General features: G+C 47.4%; 1 protein-coding gene across 1 annotated transcript in view; it reads left to right on the top strand.

The window, feature by feature from the left end:
* Positions 1 to 10,148, top strand: part of BANF2 (BANF family member 2) — a 33,643-nt gene extending 23,495 nt beyond the window's left edge. Inside the window, exons 2-3 of the mRNA XM_037812482.1 lie at positions 3,223 to 3,351; positions 10,002 to 10,148. Coding sequence (XP_037668410.1) covers positions 3,226 to 3,351; positions 10,002 to 10,148 — 273 coding nt within the window. The 5' untranslated portion in view covers positions 3,223 to 3,225. The remainder of the gene's footprint in view (positions 1 to 3,222; positions 3,352 to 10,001) is intronic.
* The last annotated feature ends 7,821 nt before the right edge of the window (positions 10,149 to 17,969 follow it).

Below are 17,969 nucleotides of genomic sequence, written 5' to 3'. Positions count from 1 at the left end.
ACCCATGAGTTTGGAGGGCCAGTGACCCCGTTTCAGAGCCTAGAGATAGGACATGCAGATCAGACCCTAGTTGTAGAGGTTGGCATATGATAATTTGGACCAATGAGACTGAAAAGGCATTTGTTGTGGCCATGTGGGCAAAAATGCACTGTGTTTTCCTTTGGGGGAAGAGGGGTGTGGTTTGTAAACATGATGCCAAGAACTGCTATAGCCTGTTTATTTCCATGAAGGAGTTAAACTGAGGATTAAGCTGACACATAAAGCCAAAATCAAGATAGGTCCTTGATCAAACCACACCTGATGCACTTCTGGACTTTTTGGTAGCTGAGTTAGTAAAACCTCCTTGTTGTGTAAGCCAATTTGAAGTGGGTTTTTTGTTAACTTGTAATATAAAATGTCCAAACTGATGCAGAATTGGGTACCAGGAGGGGAGTGCTGCAATGAACAAAACTTAAACATGAGATTGGCCAACCAAGAAGGGATGCTTGACAGAAAGCAGCAAGATTGTCTTTACTATTTTTCTAGTGATCCTAGTTCAGCAAAATGGTTATGTTGGGCCAGTTTACCTTGGGATACAGTCTTATGCTTATGGAGAACATGACATTTGGATATTTGACAGGAAATATTCTGGATGTTGGTTACTCTGGCTCTCATCATTAAGGTCCTTTAACAGTTGAATTTAGGGGGAAGGTGACCCTTTTGAAAGTGGAGAGGGATGAAAATACAGCTTTGCTGGGAGAGGGCCTCTCTGCCCGTGGCTTACAATCTAAAGCAAATGGAAATGGAAAAGCAAGTCTTGCTGGGTTTGAAAAGCTGACTTAACTAGTGTGATGGTTGGGTTCATGTGTCAACTTGGCTAGGTGGCCTAGCTGTCTGGTCAAGCGGGCACTGGCCTGACGATTGCTGTGAGGCTATTTGAGGCTGGTTGGTTTGTCGGATCATCAGTCAATTGACTGCAGCTGACTGATGACTCATCAAGGGGCGTGCTTCCACAGTGAGAGAATGCAATAGGCTGGATTTGGTCCGGGTGATCAGTTGGAGGCTTATAAGCCGGATGGTTAGAGAACCTGCACTTCTTCTTCAGCTGCTCAGTGAAGCTTTTCCTGGGGAGCTTGTCGAAGTTGCCAGTTCGTTTCCTGAGGAGTTCGTCAAAGTTGCCGGTTTTTTTCCTGAGGAGTTCATCAAAGTTGTCGGTTCGTTTCCCGAGGAGTTCATCGGACGTCTTCCTTGGAGTTGACAGCTTGTTGACGGCCCTGCAGAATTTGGACTCGTGCGCTCCCGCAGTTGCGTGAGTCACTTTTACAATTTGATAATAAGAGACATCTCTCATTGATTCTGTTTCCAAGGAGAACCCTAACTAATACAACTACAGTTAGAGAAAAGATTGGGGACTTGGATAAACATCACCTCAAATTCCTAGGTTTCTCCCAAGCATCTTGTCTTAAGGATGCCATGCTTAATAAAGGTGACAATTGACTTATTGTGAAGATTCATCTGGGGTACAGCCAGGGGGCAAGGAGCAAATTTGGGGTGACTCCCCACTTCAGAGATGAAAGAAGAGGCCACTAAGCTGAGGACCAGGGTGGTAGACAAGGCAGAGAGGCTAGTGGCCAGCTCAAGGATTATGACCTGAGATGATCTCCAGCTCCACCAGCCCATGTACTTAAATAGAAGAAACCCATTACATTTTTAAGGGAGCTGAATTGGTGGTCTGAGATTACTCCTCCCTCAGGACAATCCCTGAACTTGTACCCACAAGAAAGAGGGTGCTAAAACCATGACTCTCCCATCCTCCCCATGCCCACACAAATGTTAGCAAGGCAGTGAAAGGGAGATGCACCCAGCTGCCATTTTGTCCAACCAAGGGACTCAATTTACCACTGGGGCAGGGAATCCTCAAAATTTCCATCCAGCAGGATATCGCGTATACTATTGACCAATGACAATGGAATGTGTTCCCCATTCTCTCCTTCCCCAACTGGAAATTCCTATTGCAGTCATCTTTTTTCTTTCCACCATTGTTGGCTATGTTGGTGGTAGTAAACTTGAGGATTTAGTTCATAGGTTCCCAGGCCTTGAGTAGCTCCCTGGAGAGTAAGGTACATTTCCCAGAAAATATGAGCTTGGATCTGGACCAGTCACTGGATGAATCACTGGCTGTCAGCCTTTGGGGCGGGGGTGAGTCTCTTTTAGCAAGTCTGGGTACTTCTGGTAATTGCATAAGGGAAGGAGAGTGTATGGATGTTGGATAGCCAAAGGGGTGGACCTCAGAGGGACATTGGGGTTGCTGCTTTAACACCTATCGCCCCTTCTCTGGATAAGAATCCTGATTTTGTTCTGGTAACTTCACCCAAATGCACAACTCATACAGTTTAGGAAAAGCTAATTCCATTCCCAGACCTAGGACAGGCATCTGACTCACACCTAAGCCCCCACAGGTGAGCCAGTGCAGACCTTAGAGACTGGAGGAGGCACCTTCTTGGAATTTCTGAGAGAGGAGTTCTCTCTCTTTTTCTCCTTTTGGATGGAGTTGTTGGGGAATCAGAGCTGGACTAGCCATTTCACCACCATGAAGGAAACCAACCAAGGATGGATGAAGCATCCAACCATCCATGAAGGATGGTTCATCCAACCAAGGATGAAGCCAACCCAAGGAGGAAAGTTGAATTACGAAGAAATGGAGTTGCAACCCTGAGTGTACCATACCTTAATCCCATCTCACTCCTTGATTTTGGAGTTACAAAATACCTTCTTTAATATTTGAGCTGGTTTGAAGGCATTTCTGTTACTTACAACCAACCATTATAGAGTGTGGTAAATGCTAAAATAAAGGTATGAAAAATGTGCTGGTTAAGAGAGAAAGTAGGTAGGTCTCTCAGAGACAATATATTTCTCTAAGCATTTAGGGTGGGAAGATCTGGAAAGGAATGAATTGCAGTTCTTAATCTTAAGCAAACCCTTTTCATGGAGATTCCTTTGGCTTGTGTTTGTGGTGATCACTTTGCTTCTCTTGGTCCATCCATGTGGGAATGGAGGCATAAAGACCTTCAGCACAGGGGGTTGCATCTGGCCCCTGAAAGTCCCCAGTGAGGGGTGGATGCTGGAAGGAAGCCTGCCATCTGTTGCCACCATCCCTCTGTAGGCTGAGGGAGACCCCAAGGTCCACTCACGGTGTGAGCAGCCAGGTACCTCCTAATCCTTTCTCCCCTGCTGCTGTTGCAGAAGATGGAAAACATGTCCCCCAAGCTGAGAGCCTTCCTCTCTGAACCCATCGGAGAAAAGGATGTTGGCCAGGTGGATGGGATCAGCTGCGAGCTTGCAGTCAGTTTGGTCACCAAAGGTTTCAACAAGGTAATTCATTCTTTCTTACTTCTCCAAAGCCTCTTCCCAACCTCTTCCCCCAGTTTTGCAAGATGACAGCACCTGCCACATATCCCTGAGGGACCATCAGTGAGCAAAGCTGCCACTTGGTTGGGTGCCCAAGTTTCAGGGCTACTGACCCACAGGTTTGGGCCCACTGACGATGGTCAAATGGAATTGCTTCAGCTCAGAGCAGCTGGGCTGGGCATGGTCCCCTCATTGTTTAAACACCCAGGGGTCAACAGATGTGAGCCAGCTGCCTTTCAGGATGGGCAATTTGAGTCCATGCCACATTCTCATGAAAGAGCACCTGTGGGGTCTTGCTTGCCCCATCAAGCACCTGTCTGGCATTAGCAGGTGGGGTAATGGCAGCCCATGGTCTACATCAGAGTAAGGGGATGTATGAGTTGTTCTAAGATTCATTCCCAGCCCAAGACTGGCTTCATTGATAGCCAAGAGAGTCTGAACAGTCTTTCTTGTGTAACTATTTGTTTTTATGGGGTTATTAAAAGGCTGCTTGGAAACTTAGGAGAGAATGGGAGAACCCAGAGAGAGTGAGTATGTGAAAGGAGGCTGGGGACCCACGCAGAGCACTGCACACTCTATCACAAAAGGGAAGTCGGTCTACACCGCAGGACAGGATGATGTAGAAACACCCCAGGAGCTGCTAACCAGTTTGATCAGTACAGGTACAGGCCACGGGATGTTTCCAGGTGACATCTGGTCTGATTGGGCCTGGGTTTTTCTAATTGACAAGCTGCTCTGTACCAGTTGTTCAATATTCTGGAACATCACCCCTATCTACAAGCCAACTTCATACCCAATAGATGGTACCTTCGGGACCTGGAGCGCCACAGTCAAGCTAGATTTGATTCTTTCCTCCCAGATAAGGGAGCTAGAACCATTCATTGTAGAAAAGTCTGATTAGGTAAGAAATTTTAAAATAAAAGTTTTTTTTTTTTTTAAAGAAATTATTCATTTTACTTTTCTATGGTGGTATACCATACTTAGAGTAAAGTGTCTCAAGTGTATTAATATTCAGTATTTGGCTTAATATACCCATCACGTACCCCTACCCAGATCTAGCTATTGAATACTTCCGGAATTCCAGGTGGTTTCCTCATGCCTCTTTCCAGTCCCTGCCACCCCCGCCCCAAAGACTGATTTCTGGCTTTTAACACCCTTGATTTAATGCTTCTGTAATTGTAGGTTTTTTTGAGTTACTGTTGTTCAGGTATAATCATCTATTTTTTCCTATTTTAAGGTATAATTTATCTACAGTAGATGTCATTTTTTAAGTACATAGTTCTGTGAGTTTTGACAAATGTATACAGTCATGTAGACACTAACACAATCAAGATATAGAACAACTTCATCACCCCAAATCATCCCACTGTGCCCTTTACATTCACCATCCCCAGCCCCCGGCAACCATCGATTTGTTTTCTATTCCTGTAGTTTTGCCTTTACCAGTTTAACTGTGGGTTTTTATTTTTTTTCCTAGTTCAGTTTTATTGAGATATATTCACATACCCTGCAGTCATACACAGTGTATAATCAGTTGTTCACAGTACCATCATATAGTTATGCATTCATCACCCCAATCTATTTTTGAACATCTTCATTACTCCAAAAATAAAAAAATTAAAATAAGGATAAAAATACAGGTAAAAAAGAATACCCAAAACATCCTGTACTGGTTTGTATATATTATGTCCCCCAGAAAAAGCCATGTTCTTTGATGCAATCTTGTGGGGGCAGATGTATTAGTGTTGATTAGGTTGGAACCTTTGGATTAGGTTGTTTCCATGGAGATGTGATCCACCCAAATGTGAGTGACAACTTGATTAGGGTGTGACCTCTTGATTGAATGTTTCCATGGAAATGTGGCCCCATCCATTCAGGGTGGATCTTGATTAGTTCACTGAAGTCCTGTAAAAAGAGCTCACAAACAGAGGGACCTCAGAGCAACTGAGAGTGACATTTTGAAGAGGAGCTACCGCTAGGAGAGGACAAAACACCCCAAGAGCGACACTTTGGAGAATGCCATTTTGAAATGCAACCTGGGAGCAAGCAGATGCCAGCCATGTACCTTCCCAGCTAACAGAGGTTTTCCAGACGCGATTGGCCATCCTTCAGTGAAGGTACCCTGGTATTGATGCATTACCTTGGACACTTTATGGCCTTAAGACTGTAACTTTGTAACCAAATACATCCCCTTTATAAAACCCAATCCATTTCTGGTGTTCTGCAAAACAGCAGCATTAGCAAACCAGAACACATCCCATCTCCTCATTCCCCCTATTATTCATTTAATTTTTGTTCCCATTTTTCTACTCATCTGTCCATACACTGAATAGAGGGTTTCACAATCACACAGTCACACTGTGTAAGCTACCTAGTTATAAAGAAGCTTTAGGAGAAGATTACAGGTGCACGTTTAAGACAAAGGAATGAATGAATAATGGGAAATTTTCAGGCATCTGAGACTTGCCTAAAAAGAGTCAGGGCTGTGCGGCAGAAGGCTCTGTTTTGCTGGTTCCTAGAGAGGTCCCCCTCTGTGCTCAAGACCCCCTGGCTAGCGCTGTGAGCAGCTCTGAGCTCTAGGCCCTCCTTGTTGTGCAAGCTGCTAATTTCAAGTGCTGGCTCTGGGGTTTCCCCTTCATCCTTTGCTTTGAGCTCCTCACCCACCCATGACGTGGATGAGGGTTGCCATCTCCATCCCCCAGAAGATCCAGGAGTTAGCATCTTGACTGAGGTCCTGAGTGAGGTAGAGGATGGCCATGGATTATATGGCCGTAAACCACACAAAAAGCTCCAGGATCAGGTGTGTACACCCTGCAGGGAGGGGACTAAGGCTGACTCAGTGGCCGGGGGACTGGCTGGGCCTGCAGGGCATCCAGGAGGATACCCAGAGGTGGCACTTACAAGACGAACGAGCGCTTCAGGGTGAGGACCTGTCTATGGGCAGAGCCAATGACAAGAGAGTCTGGGTCAGGCAAATCCTAGCAGGGTAGTGTCAGATCTAGCAAACAAAAATGCAGGGTCCTGTGTTTTCATTGGGTTAATCTGGCCACCTGGCCTGGGGGGACAGAGGATCTAAGCCTGGCATAAGGGAGGGACATCTTCTTGGACCTCATGCCATCCTCCGTCTCTGACGGTCCCTCTGAGATATAGCTGGTCCCATAGATGGGCTCAGCCTCAGTTTCTTGGCCATGAGCAACCACCATGTCAGGTTCCCACCATTGCTTATTGCAGCTTCCTTGGCCTTGTCCTGTGGGTGCTGGCTTGCCCAGCTCTTGCTGCATCCTTCCTGAGGTCCCGCTAGGATGCAGAACCTGCCTGAGCTCCTCACTCAGCCCCTGGCCCTCTCCTCAGATGCCAGCACATGGATGTTTGATGGGGCGATGAGGCAATGGCCCCCGGCCCGGGGCCCCTCCAGTATATCTGGGTCTCTGTCACCTCTCTAGGGCTGGGCCTTGAATGGAGGGCAAGCATGGAAGTGCCTTCAGATAAGCAACGGATAATTTTTAGCAGAAGTATGTCCCAGGGACGTGAAAGAAAGGTGGAGGGGCAAGCCCTGCGTTGGATCGAGTGTTTATGCTACAGATACAGAGAGGTTGCCACCAGCTACTAACAGACTTAAGGTTTAAGAACCAGCATCCAGTTAGAGAAGAGCAGAGAAAGGTGTGACTTGCCTGGCACACTCCCGCAGCACTGAGGAGGTGGGAATTGAGGCTGAGGGGAAGCATAAGAAGCGTGAGAATAAGAAAATGCTGAGACAGCTTCTCTGAGTGAGCAGGCCAGGGGTCACGGCGAAGACTGAAAAATGGAATTACTGCAAACCGGGTCTAGCTGCCCCATTCACAGGGCCCACTGCAAAATGAAAACGCAGGGCCCTTGTTCAAAAGTATTAGGAATTTCAAGATGGCGGCCGAGGGCCCTGTCTGAGCCCGGGGCCGTGCACCCAAATCGCTGCTGCTCAGCCACGGCCAGCCCCAGGGTGTTTCAGACCCTGCTGTGGGCAAACCCCTGGGCTGAGCGTCACAGTTCGTACTTACAGTTGGGTGGAGGGGGTGAGGCATGAGAAGTTTGCCCCAAGCCAGCCTCCTGCCACCCGGGCAAGGACTGCTGTAGAGAGAAAAAGAAGCCCCTGGCCTTGCAATGGCCTCTGTCCAGGCCGATGGGGAGGTGGGGACGTCAGCTTCTGCTTCTTGTCACCTTCCCTGCAGCTTCGGCTTAAGGAGGGTTACGGGCACAGTCCCTCTCCTCCCCAGTTCAGCCCAGAGGTCATGCATCAGCAGGCCCACGAGCAAGCCCGCTTCCTGCAGGCGCCAGGCCATCTCCCCGGGATGAAGGACAAGGATGCCAGCTTTCCTCCCCACGGCTGGACGGCTGGCAGGGGGAGACGGAGGAAAAGCAGAGCAGGGAGCATCGGGTTGCAACTTGGCTCTGGAGGCTGCAAGCTGAGACCCTCTTTCCTGTGACGTTCCTGGAAAGTTTGCCTTGGGCCATGCGAGGTGCACATTCCCCGGCTTCCTGGCTGCTGGCCCCGGTGGGGACGTGGAGGCTCCGATGACCGGGGTCAGGGGATGCCAGCTGCTCGGGCTCTGATGTGGGCAGAGGATGCCTCAACCACCAGGCCAGACTGCAGACGGTCGGGATATGCAGGCACCAGCAGGGAAAGACGGGGGGCAAACTCTGATTCCTGGTGGCTCCATTTGTAAAACGGAGTTGGGGATAGATGGGAGAATTCGATGGATTAAAATAGGCCAAGTATCTGCGGGCAGTGCCTGGCATGTTGTGAGTACCCCAAGTGCCGCTTACTATTAACTATTAGTATTAATTATTATCGTCATTAATGGTCTCTCTTTGGGCAAAGTTCTGTGCTTTTTGATCCCGTTACATTCACCTCTGTATCTCCCACACCTAGGACAGCATCCGGCTCAATTAGCAATTAATAAATGTTCATTTAAAACATTATTTCATTAAAAATGTCTCAGTAAAATCCACCATTGAAAATATAGGGCTACACACATAAAGTAGAAGTGAGATAATTTTAAGCCATGATACTGCCTTTTGAAAAAGGCGATTAAAATAGCAGTTTAAAATCACTGTGAAATCCTGGCTTCTTTTTTTTTTTCTTTTCTTTTCTTTTCAACAGCTGGACCATGACTAAAAATAAAAACCCCAGAACTACAACGCTTGGGTACACTTGATGACCGGGATCCAGTTTTTATTTGACTTCTTTTTTTAAAACTGTGTTCCCCTTGTTAACATGAAGTTTGCTTTGTTTTATGTAACTGAAAGTAAATAGACACCAGCGAGTTTTCCTGGAAAGGACCCAGGGCTTGGAGGCGTGGGCACTGGCTGCTGCTGTCCATTCCCAGCTGGAGAGCCCCCAACAGGCCCCAAGAAATGGGTGCTTGATGTGACCATAAATCTCCACAATCCACCATTTAGCAGCTCAGCCCTCGAAAGTCCCTTTCTCCCATGGTCCTTGATTCTGGTCATTTTATTGTGATAATATTGTATAGGAAAATGAAAAGCCATGGGGGACAAATCTTTAGGAAACTATAGAATACCATAGGACTCCTGGTGTAACAATGTTTACTTTACATTTGTTTTTAATCCCAGAGAGACTCTTCGGAAGGGAAGGATGAGCAAGAGTTGGTGTGTTTTATACCGTCTGCGTTCCCCTAATGGGGCTGCAGATTGCACTGCAAGAGGAATTTGCATTTCTCTAATGCTTTCACATTTAATCCACTTAATTTACAGAGCAGGGCAGGGCCACGTTATTTGCCAGATGGGCGATGAAGAAACTGAGACCCAGGATCTTGCAGTTCTCACTTCGGGTGGAACGAGTGGCCTGAGATCACACAGCTGGTTTGCAAAAGCAAACTGGGCTGAGATGCCCTGTCCTTGCCAGCTCCGCAGGCAGTAGTTCTTGATAGAGGGCACCTTTGCTTCCCAGGAGACATTTGTTGGTGCCTGGAGACCGTTATGATTGTCACACCTTGGGCAAGCCTCAACACTCTGCAAGCCCAGGGCAGCCCCCACCATAACCCTGAGATCGTGAAGCCACGTGCTAGATACAACCGAGAAGGAAGTGGGGTGGCAGCGTCTCTAACTCCTTCTGTGCTTGCTTTATAGAGAGCAATACTAAATCACAGGCCTTGATCGAAGGGTGTCCAGGCCCTCACTGGTCAGCAGGTGGTCCCTGGACTGGAAGCATCGGTTCCGCCTGGGAGCTGGTTAGGGATGCAGATTCTCAGGCCCCACCCCAGACCTGCTGGTCAGAACCTGCATCTTAACAAGGCCCCCGGGTGATTCATGTACTCATTAAAGTTTGAGAAGGGCAGCTTCTAGTCCATTCCAGACTGGACAGCTCCCCCACCCCCAAACCAGCCCTGTGAGATGGACATTTGACTTGGTCATGAGTCTCACCTAGCGGGTCTGTCCCCTCGTCCTCATCGCTCAGGTCAGGGCTTCAGGGACTGGCCATTTTCCCTCGTACCAGACCCGTGTCCCTCCTCCTCGGAGTTTAATGTGATGCATCACGCCTGGGGGAGGAAGAGCACATCGGGACGTTTTATTATAACCTTTCCCGCTTTCCTCCTCGCCTTGCCCCCTCCCGCCAGGCCTACATCCTGCTGGGACAGTTCCTTCTGATGCACAAGAACGAAGCCGAGTTTCAGAGGTGGATCATGCACTGTTGTGGAGCCACCGTGGTCGAGGCCCGAGAGAGCGCTCGCTGCCTGAAGGAGTGGTGCTCCTGCTTTCTGTGATCACATACCACCCCACGAAGCCTGATTAAATGACACCTCCTTACACCAAGATCCAGGCTGCGAGTACTCATTTGTTTTATTTTTTAATTTTAATTTTAATACTACATGCTCATTATCAAAAGTAGTTCAAGAATATAAACAAGTACAAACACGAGAAAAATGACCCCAAATTCCCGGAAACAGCCACCTTGGGTGAATATTATGACAAGGATCTTCTCAGCATACATATATATGAAGGAATGGATAGATGACTTTATAAAAAATGGGAGTTATTCTATACAAGCTTAAATTTTTAAAGTCAGTGTATTAGTTATCCATTGCTGCATAACAAATAGCCTCCAAACTTAGCAGCTTGTTTGGAGGGGCAGGAGTCTGAGAGGTTGGGGTGGGGTGTGTCCTGGGTCTGTCAAACAACTGGCTGGGGCAGCGGTCAGCTGAAGCTGAGCTGGTGCCAGAGAATCTGCTTCCATAATGGCTGACTCACTGGGCTGTTGGCAGGAGGCCTCAGTTACTCCCCCCATGGGCCTTTCCAAGGGGCTGCTCATGGCATGGCATCTGGCTTCCCCCAAAGTGAATTGTCTTAGTTGCCAGGGCTGCCACCACCCAGTACCGCAGGCTAGTTGGCTTAGACAACAGAAATTTACTGTCTCACGGTTTGGGAGCCAGGAAGCCCCCAAATCAAGTTGTTGGCAGGGTCACACTTCTTCTGAAGTCTGTAGGGTTCTGGCCATGGCTTGTTGGAAATGCTGGTTATGCCTCATCACGTGGCCGTCCACTCCTACTAACTGTGCCCAAACTCCTCTCCTTACCGGGACCTAAGTCACATTGCATTAGAACCCATCTCAACCCAACTTGGCCTCCTCCTAACTAACAGCATACTCAAGGATCCCATTTCCAAATAAATAGTCATAGGATGAGGGGTTAGGACTCAAACATCTTTATGAGGACACAATTCAATTAGAGAGAGCGAGAGAGCAAGCAGAAAGCCACGGTGCCTTTTATCACCATGTCTCTGAGTCCTACCACATCACTTCTGCCTTATTTTAGTCATTAGAAGCACATCCTGATGTCCTCAAGGGGAGAACTGAGCTCCATTTCTTGATTTAGCAAATGACATGTGGGCATGTTTTTAAAACCATCAGTCAGGTTTTTGGGGTATAAATTACATATGATAAAAACTCACCTTTTTTTTGGTATGTAGCTATATGAATTTTGATGGATGCAGAGTCAGTCATCCACCACCACGATCGAGATGCAGAGCAATTCTACTACCTTGGACGGCTCCCTGGAGCCTCTCTGCTATCACCCCCAGCGATGGCAGCCACCCCTCTTTTTTTCTGCCCTTAGAGTTTTGCCTTTTCCAGGATGTCACATACATGGAATCATGTAGTATTTGGCCTTTCGAGGTTGGCTTCCTCCACTAAGCATAATTCATGTGAGATAAATCCATTATACAGGTTTTTTAAATGTCAGTGGTTGTTGGAGACGCTGTTGGTGCCCAGCCATATCCTGTTGACACTCACTGTTCTCGAAGAAGCCAGTGATCCCCCCCAACCCACCCCGCCTTAGCAAGCACCAGAATTCTCTGGCTGCAGGTGTGGGATCAGCTGACGCACAGGGCAGGGGACGTGCCAGGGAGTTAACAACCCCAGAAGCATCCCTCGATGGTGGGTGCAGACAGATGCATCGAGGGACAGCTCGGAGGGGGCCGTCTGGAGCTCCCTATGGGATGGAGCCGCCGTGGCCTGCGGCGGTTGCCTGCTGTACAACGCCCCTGTGTTTGCTTCCTTCCCTTCCCTGTCTTGCTTCCCCATTGCCTTACAAGTGTTTCCTGGGTTCACCTCTCCTCCTAATGAAATACTCAAATTTTAGTCTCAGGATCTGCTTCTGGGAGAACCCCTGATTAATCTCACCAAATCTCAATTTCCTCACCTGTAAGTGGGGGGGGTGAGGGGGTGGGGGTGGGTGATAGTCTTACCTTGCCAGGTGGATCCATCAAGGGGCACAGTAGGAGCACAATGAATGGCCATTGCTATTTCCATTCTTAGAGCTCTCCTCCGAGCCGGGCCTCCTGGGTCAGCTCGTGGCACCTGGGAGAGCTCACGGCTGGGTACTGGAAGGGTGCCCGGATATCAGCTTGTCCAATCTGGCCCAAGTGTGTCCTAACACAGGAGCACTGGACACTGTATACCTGCTGGAGACTCACACATTCTTTCGTGGGTGGATAAGACAGGAGAGCTGGTGGAAATCTAATTCTTGCCGGTTTTGATTGTGATCTTGCAGGGACCACATTAGCCCACCAAGCCTTGAGGGCATTTGAAAGGACAGGCCAGTGGGGCCGGCTTGCACATACGTGCTCAGCCTGGCCAGTGAAGCATCTTCTCCTTGGCAGGCTGTTGTTTCTGAGATGTAGGAAAGGGTTAGTACCTGAGAATACTTACCTAATGTCACTCATTTAACCAGGTTCTTTATTGGGAGCCAAAATGTCTGCAAGAAAGAGGTGCTGGGCACCCACTCTTGAATCAGTCTTGGTGGTATCGTGAATCAATTGGTGGCCTCAATTAGTATTTATGGCATGTCTAAGGTTTTAAGAGGCAGGGGAATAAAATATGAGTTCCTCTGGAGCTTACAACTTCCTAAGGAGTGACTGGGAGAAGGGAAGCAGACCCAGAAACAAGGATTTGTGTGGAAGCTTATTTGGGTCACACTCCCAGGAAATGCAGCAGGATCTAAAAGCATGGCCAGGAGGGGAAAGCAGCCGATACAGGTGTGCTCTGAGGCAGGTTACAGGGGGAGCAGCTGGAGCTCAAGCCTGCCGGGGACCCCTGGGAGCTGGTGTAGAGCACGCACGTAGCGCTGTGCCCACGCTGGGGCATCTGAACCCCACCCTCATTGGCCGTCTGTTGAGGGGCCTAGTAACTTCCTGAGTAACAGGAAGTTAATTCCCCAGCCTTTGAGCTGCCACATGGGGGAAATGAGCCTCACTGAGAAAGTGCTCAGGCCCTGGCAGCTGGAAGTGGGGCCAGGCGCGTGCACCGAAGCAGGGAGGGTGCAGGGACGGACAGACCAGCTGCAGCTCCTGCCACAAGGTGGGTTTGGTTGCACAGGCCTGGCTTTGAACACAGAATCTGCCTGTGCTGCTTTGAATGTATTATGTTCCCCAGAAAAAGCCATATTCTTTGATGTAATCTTGTGTGGGCAGATGTATCAGTGTTAATTAGATTGTAATTCTTTGAGTGTTTCCACGGAGATGCGACCCACCCAACTGTGGGTGATGACTCCGACTGGATAATTTCCATGGAGATGTGGCCCCATACATTCAGCATGGGCCTTGATTAGTTTACTAGAGGACTATATAAGCTCAGACAGAAGGAACGAGCTTGCTACAGCCAAGAGGCACACTTTGAAGAAAGCACAGAAGCTGCAGATGAGAGACATCTTGAAGAAAGCCGTTGAAAGCAGACTCTTCCTCCAGAGAAGCTAAGCAAGGACAAATACCCCAAGTGCAACCAAGAGTGACGTTTTTGAGGAACTGCAGCCTAACAAGGAATGTCCTGGGAGAAAGCCATTTTGAAACCAGAACTTTGGAGCAGACGCCAGCCACGTGCCTTCCCAGCTAACAGAAGTTTTGCAGACACCATTGGCCATCCTCCAGTGAAGGTACCTGATTGTTGATGTGTTACCTTGGACACTTTGTGGCTTTAAGACTGTAACTGTGTAACCAAATAAACCCCCTTTATAAAAGCCAATCCATTTCTGGTGTTTTGCATTCCGGCAGCATTAGCAAACTAGAACACCACCCCTTGCCGCCAAGTCAGCCTCTCGGCTCAGCCATCCGGCTATAAAATAGTGATCCTAATGGTGTCTGCTCAAGCACTGGGAGGATTCAAATTCTTAGTGCCTGGGAGAGCTTCATGAGAGGCAGCTCTAAAACCCCAATTAATAAAATGTGCAGCACTGACAGTGTACTGCTGTTTCAAGAAGGGAGAGGTGGGTAGGGACCAGAGGTCAGGAAAGGCTTCTAGAAGGAGGTGACATTTGAGCCTGGTGTTAAAAGGGTAGTCAAGGGTTGGATAAGTTGAAGAGGGGAGAAGGGAAGGAGAAGAAGAAGGGGGAAAGGGAGCAAAGGGATGCAAAGAAGCTAAGAGGGGAAAGACAAACCCAATTGACCTAGAGAGAGAGCGGATGAGGGAAACTTTAGGAACAGGTAAGGAGTGGGGCTGGATTCTATATGGCCAGGAGGCTTCCTCCCCATTTCCCCCAAACAGAAGCTGAAGTGGGCTGGTAGCTGGCCCCATTTCAGGAAGCCAGTCATTGCAGAATCTCCTTCCAGAGAAAGGTTCATGCCCAATAGCAGTCAGGGACTAGGACCCCGTAGGTGCTGATAACCTGGAATATGACAGCCCTGCTCCCAGAAAGCTCCATAGTAACTGATTAAAAAATATACCTGCAACCCTTCACTCCTCCTGCATCCACCCCCTTCACATGACTTCGTAGCAACACCCACCAAAAGGTGGAGTCTCTTTCCCTTCCTCTTGAATCTAGGCTAAACTTGCCATTTGCTTTTGCCAAAAGAATATGGCAGAGGCGACACTGGGACAATTCCAAGCCCTGACTTCTGCTCACTCTCTTATTCCTTGGGACCACCATGTGAACAAGCCAGGACTAACCTGCTGGAGGATAAGAGACACAGGGCCCGGTTGTCTCCACTGTCTTGGCCAATAGCCAGCCAACCTGAAGACATGTGAATGAGGACATTCTACACTAGCTGGTCCACCAGCTGACTGCAGACCCATGAGGGAGTCCAGTTGAGATCAGCTGTGTCTGGCCCACACTAGAAAAAACACCCAACTTAACCTAAAACTCATATAATTAAGTGCTTAGTGTTTTAAGTCACTAAGTGTGGGGGGAGGGCTTTGTTATGCAGCTACAGCTAACTGGTACAATTCTCATGTGTGTCTTCTAGAGTGTGGGGTATCTCCAGGCATAAAATGGAAACCCTCTGCTTTAATTCTTAGAGAGCATCCTGTGTGATAATCTGGTTTAGGGTGATGATGAGTGGGATCACCCCAGCTCACAAATAAAAACCAAGCAACTGTGTTGGAGGTTGGGAGTGGGTTGGGGAGAACAGTGGAAGCTAAGCATTGAACAGAGTATTTTTTACAAAGCATGACTCAGAGCTGGTAAGGACAAAACCATGACTAAATCTCCAAGACAAGAGTTGTCAATTGTGTGACCAGTCGTGGGTGGCCTGGAGTGATTTATCCCTGGAAACCTCTGAAAGAAAAAGCTGACTCACCAAGATAAACCTTTTAGCAAGTGTTTCTGGAAATATAATTTTTGAATGTTTGTTTGCTGCTCTAAAGCATTATGAGCAGAAATACAAATGGTTTAGCCAGCACACACTACACCAGACCCTTTACTAATGTCCCCCAATTCTTACCAGGGGTGGGGTGGGCAATATTTTCTCTGTTTTACAGATGGGGAAAGTGAGGACCAAAGAGGTTAAGTAACATGGCCAAGATGATTTGGCTAGTGGTTTCCATGCAGGATGGCCTGATATTAAAACTGTGCTCATTGCCGCAAAGCCCTCTTCTGCAGTTGGAGTTGCGGCATATTCGGTTATTTAGAAATGCTCTCAGGGAATCACAAGTAGCACCTTCCAGAGACAGAGGGGCATTTAAAGGGATGAGGGAGACCTATTTAAACTGTTATGGAAAGATGACCAAGATGTGTTAAGAGGAGAAAGCAGGTTACTTGAATTATTCAACAAATCCTTACTGAGCATCTTCTATGTCCCAGGCAAAATTCTAAGTGCAGCAGAGGATGAAATAGACAATACTGGCTGCCCTCATGAAGCTGACATTCTACTGGGAATGGGGGACAGAAAACAAAGGTTATTAAGTAAATATATATTAATTTGGACCATATGAAATTGTTGGGATCTTTAGGTCAAAAGTGGTTGACTTCTCTTGTTTTTGATGACCTTCACAGGTTTGAGGAGTAGTGATCAGATATTTGATAGAATATCCCTCAGTTGGATTTGTCTGATGTTTAGCTCATGAATGGACTTGGGGTTATGTTTTCTTTCTTAAAAATAACTTACTGAAGCAAAATTCACTTAACATAAGATTAACCATGATAAAGTGAACACGTCAGTGGCATTTAGTCCATTCACAGGGTGTGCAACCACCACCTCTGGGATTTTTTTTTTTTTTTTTTTTTGAGCTGGAAGTAATAACAGTATTTTTGCATGCTGTGCCCAAGATCCAAGAGAGAGGGCAACTCTGATGATGCAGGAGAGAGGGAAGAGCTGATGGACTTGTGTAGGTGACAGAGGATGGGGTCCGGGGCTCAGGAGGAAGGACTGGCCTTAGCTGGGAGCACAACTGGTTCACCTCTAGTCCCAGGAAGGAAGACAGCTCATGGCTCTGATGCAGGCAGGTGGGTGGCAGCGGTGGTGGGATATGGTGGATTTCCCCTTCTGATGGCATCTGTTTTCCCAGCATGATAGGAAACAAGATGGCAGGCTGTGAATGAGAATAGGGAGTGGAGATAAAGCACAAGTTAGGACAGTGGAAGGGTAGATGGATTTAATACAAAGAAAGATTCATTTTTATAAAAATATGTTGATAGATGATTAGATAGATGATAGAGATGAATGATAGATATAGATAACAGATGGTAGATGACATAGATAGATAGGTCAATAGAGCGATTGATTGACAGATAGATAATAAACTATCTTATGATACATGCATTGAAAGAAGTCTGGAAAGAGACTGAATTGTCAGCAGCAGTTACCCTTGAGGGCTGGGATAAAGAAGCTCCTTTACTTTCCACTTTATATGGTGGGCCATCATTTGAATTTTTAAGAATTATTACTTTTGTAAATCAGAAAAAAAAAAACAATAATAAAAGATATTTTCATTTTAGAACACAAAGAATTGGAGCTCTAGAGATGAGATGGGCTGTCGCCCTTAGGATAGTCTTTCTGTGTGGCTGACACCCTTACCTGCTCCCGGGGGCCTCCCGTTGCGTTGGTCTCGCTCCTGTGCTCCGTCTTTCTCAGCAGAGGTAAAGCACCTAGTAAAATTCCCCCGCTGGGAGACTTTGGGGCTTCCTTTCTTACTTCCCCCATTCTCTAGTTCTCCATCACCTTCCCAAGATCAAGTCACCATAGAGAAAGGGAAGAAAGTGGTTGTCCTTTATAGACCTTGTCTTCTTGTCCATTTCTTCTAGATTCTTCATAGCTATGCATTGCTCTCCCCTCTGTAGTTAAGTCTCTGGTTTCTTTTAAGGATAAACCTTATTACAAAACTACTCTGTTTTATTGCTTGGCCTGGGCCAGGGATTGAATCTTCTTGGATCAGATTGTGCTGTCACTGCAGTCAGAGAAGAGAGTTAGAAGATCTAGATAACGCTACTAAGAGAGCCTGCAACCATGGACAAATCACTTGATTTACCTGAGCTTCTGTCTCTGGGACTGTGAAATGGGGAAAATATCAGATTTCCCTATCTCCCAGTGTTCCGGTTTGCTAGAGTTGCTGTTATGCAAAATACCCGAAATGGATTGGCTTTTATAAAGGTGGCTTATTAGGTTACAAATCTACAGTCCTAAGGCCATAAAAGTGTCCAAACTAAGGCATCAACAAGAGGATACCGTCACTGAAGAATGGCTGATGGCATCAGGAACACCTGTCAGCTGGGATGGCACGTGGCTAGGGTCTGCTGGTCCTTTGCTCCAGGGTTCTGGTTTCAAAATGGCTTTCTCCAAAATGTCTCTGGGTTTCTTTTAGCTTCTCTCTCTCAGCTCCTATG

The sequence above is a fragment of the Choloepus didactylus genome, chromosome 19 (assembly GCF_015220235.1).
Source record: "Choloepus didactylus isolate mChoDid1 chromosome 19, mChoDid1.pri, whole genome shotgun sequence".
NCBI lineage: Eukaryota > Metazoa > Chordata > Mammalia > Pilosa > Megalonychidae > Choloepus > Choloepus didactylus.
The sequence above is the reverse complement of the archived record's forward strand: the minus strand, read 5'-3'. Positions and strand labels throughout refer to the sequence as shown.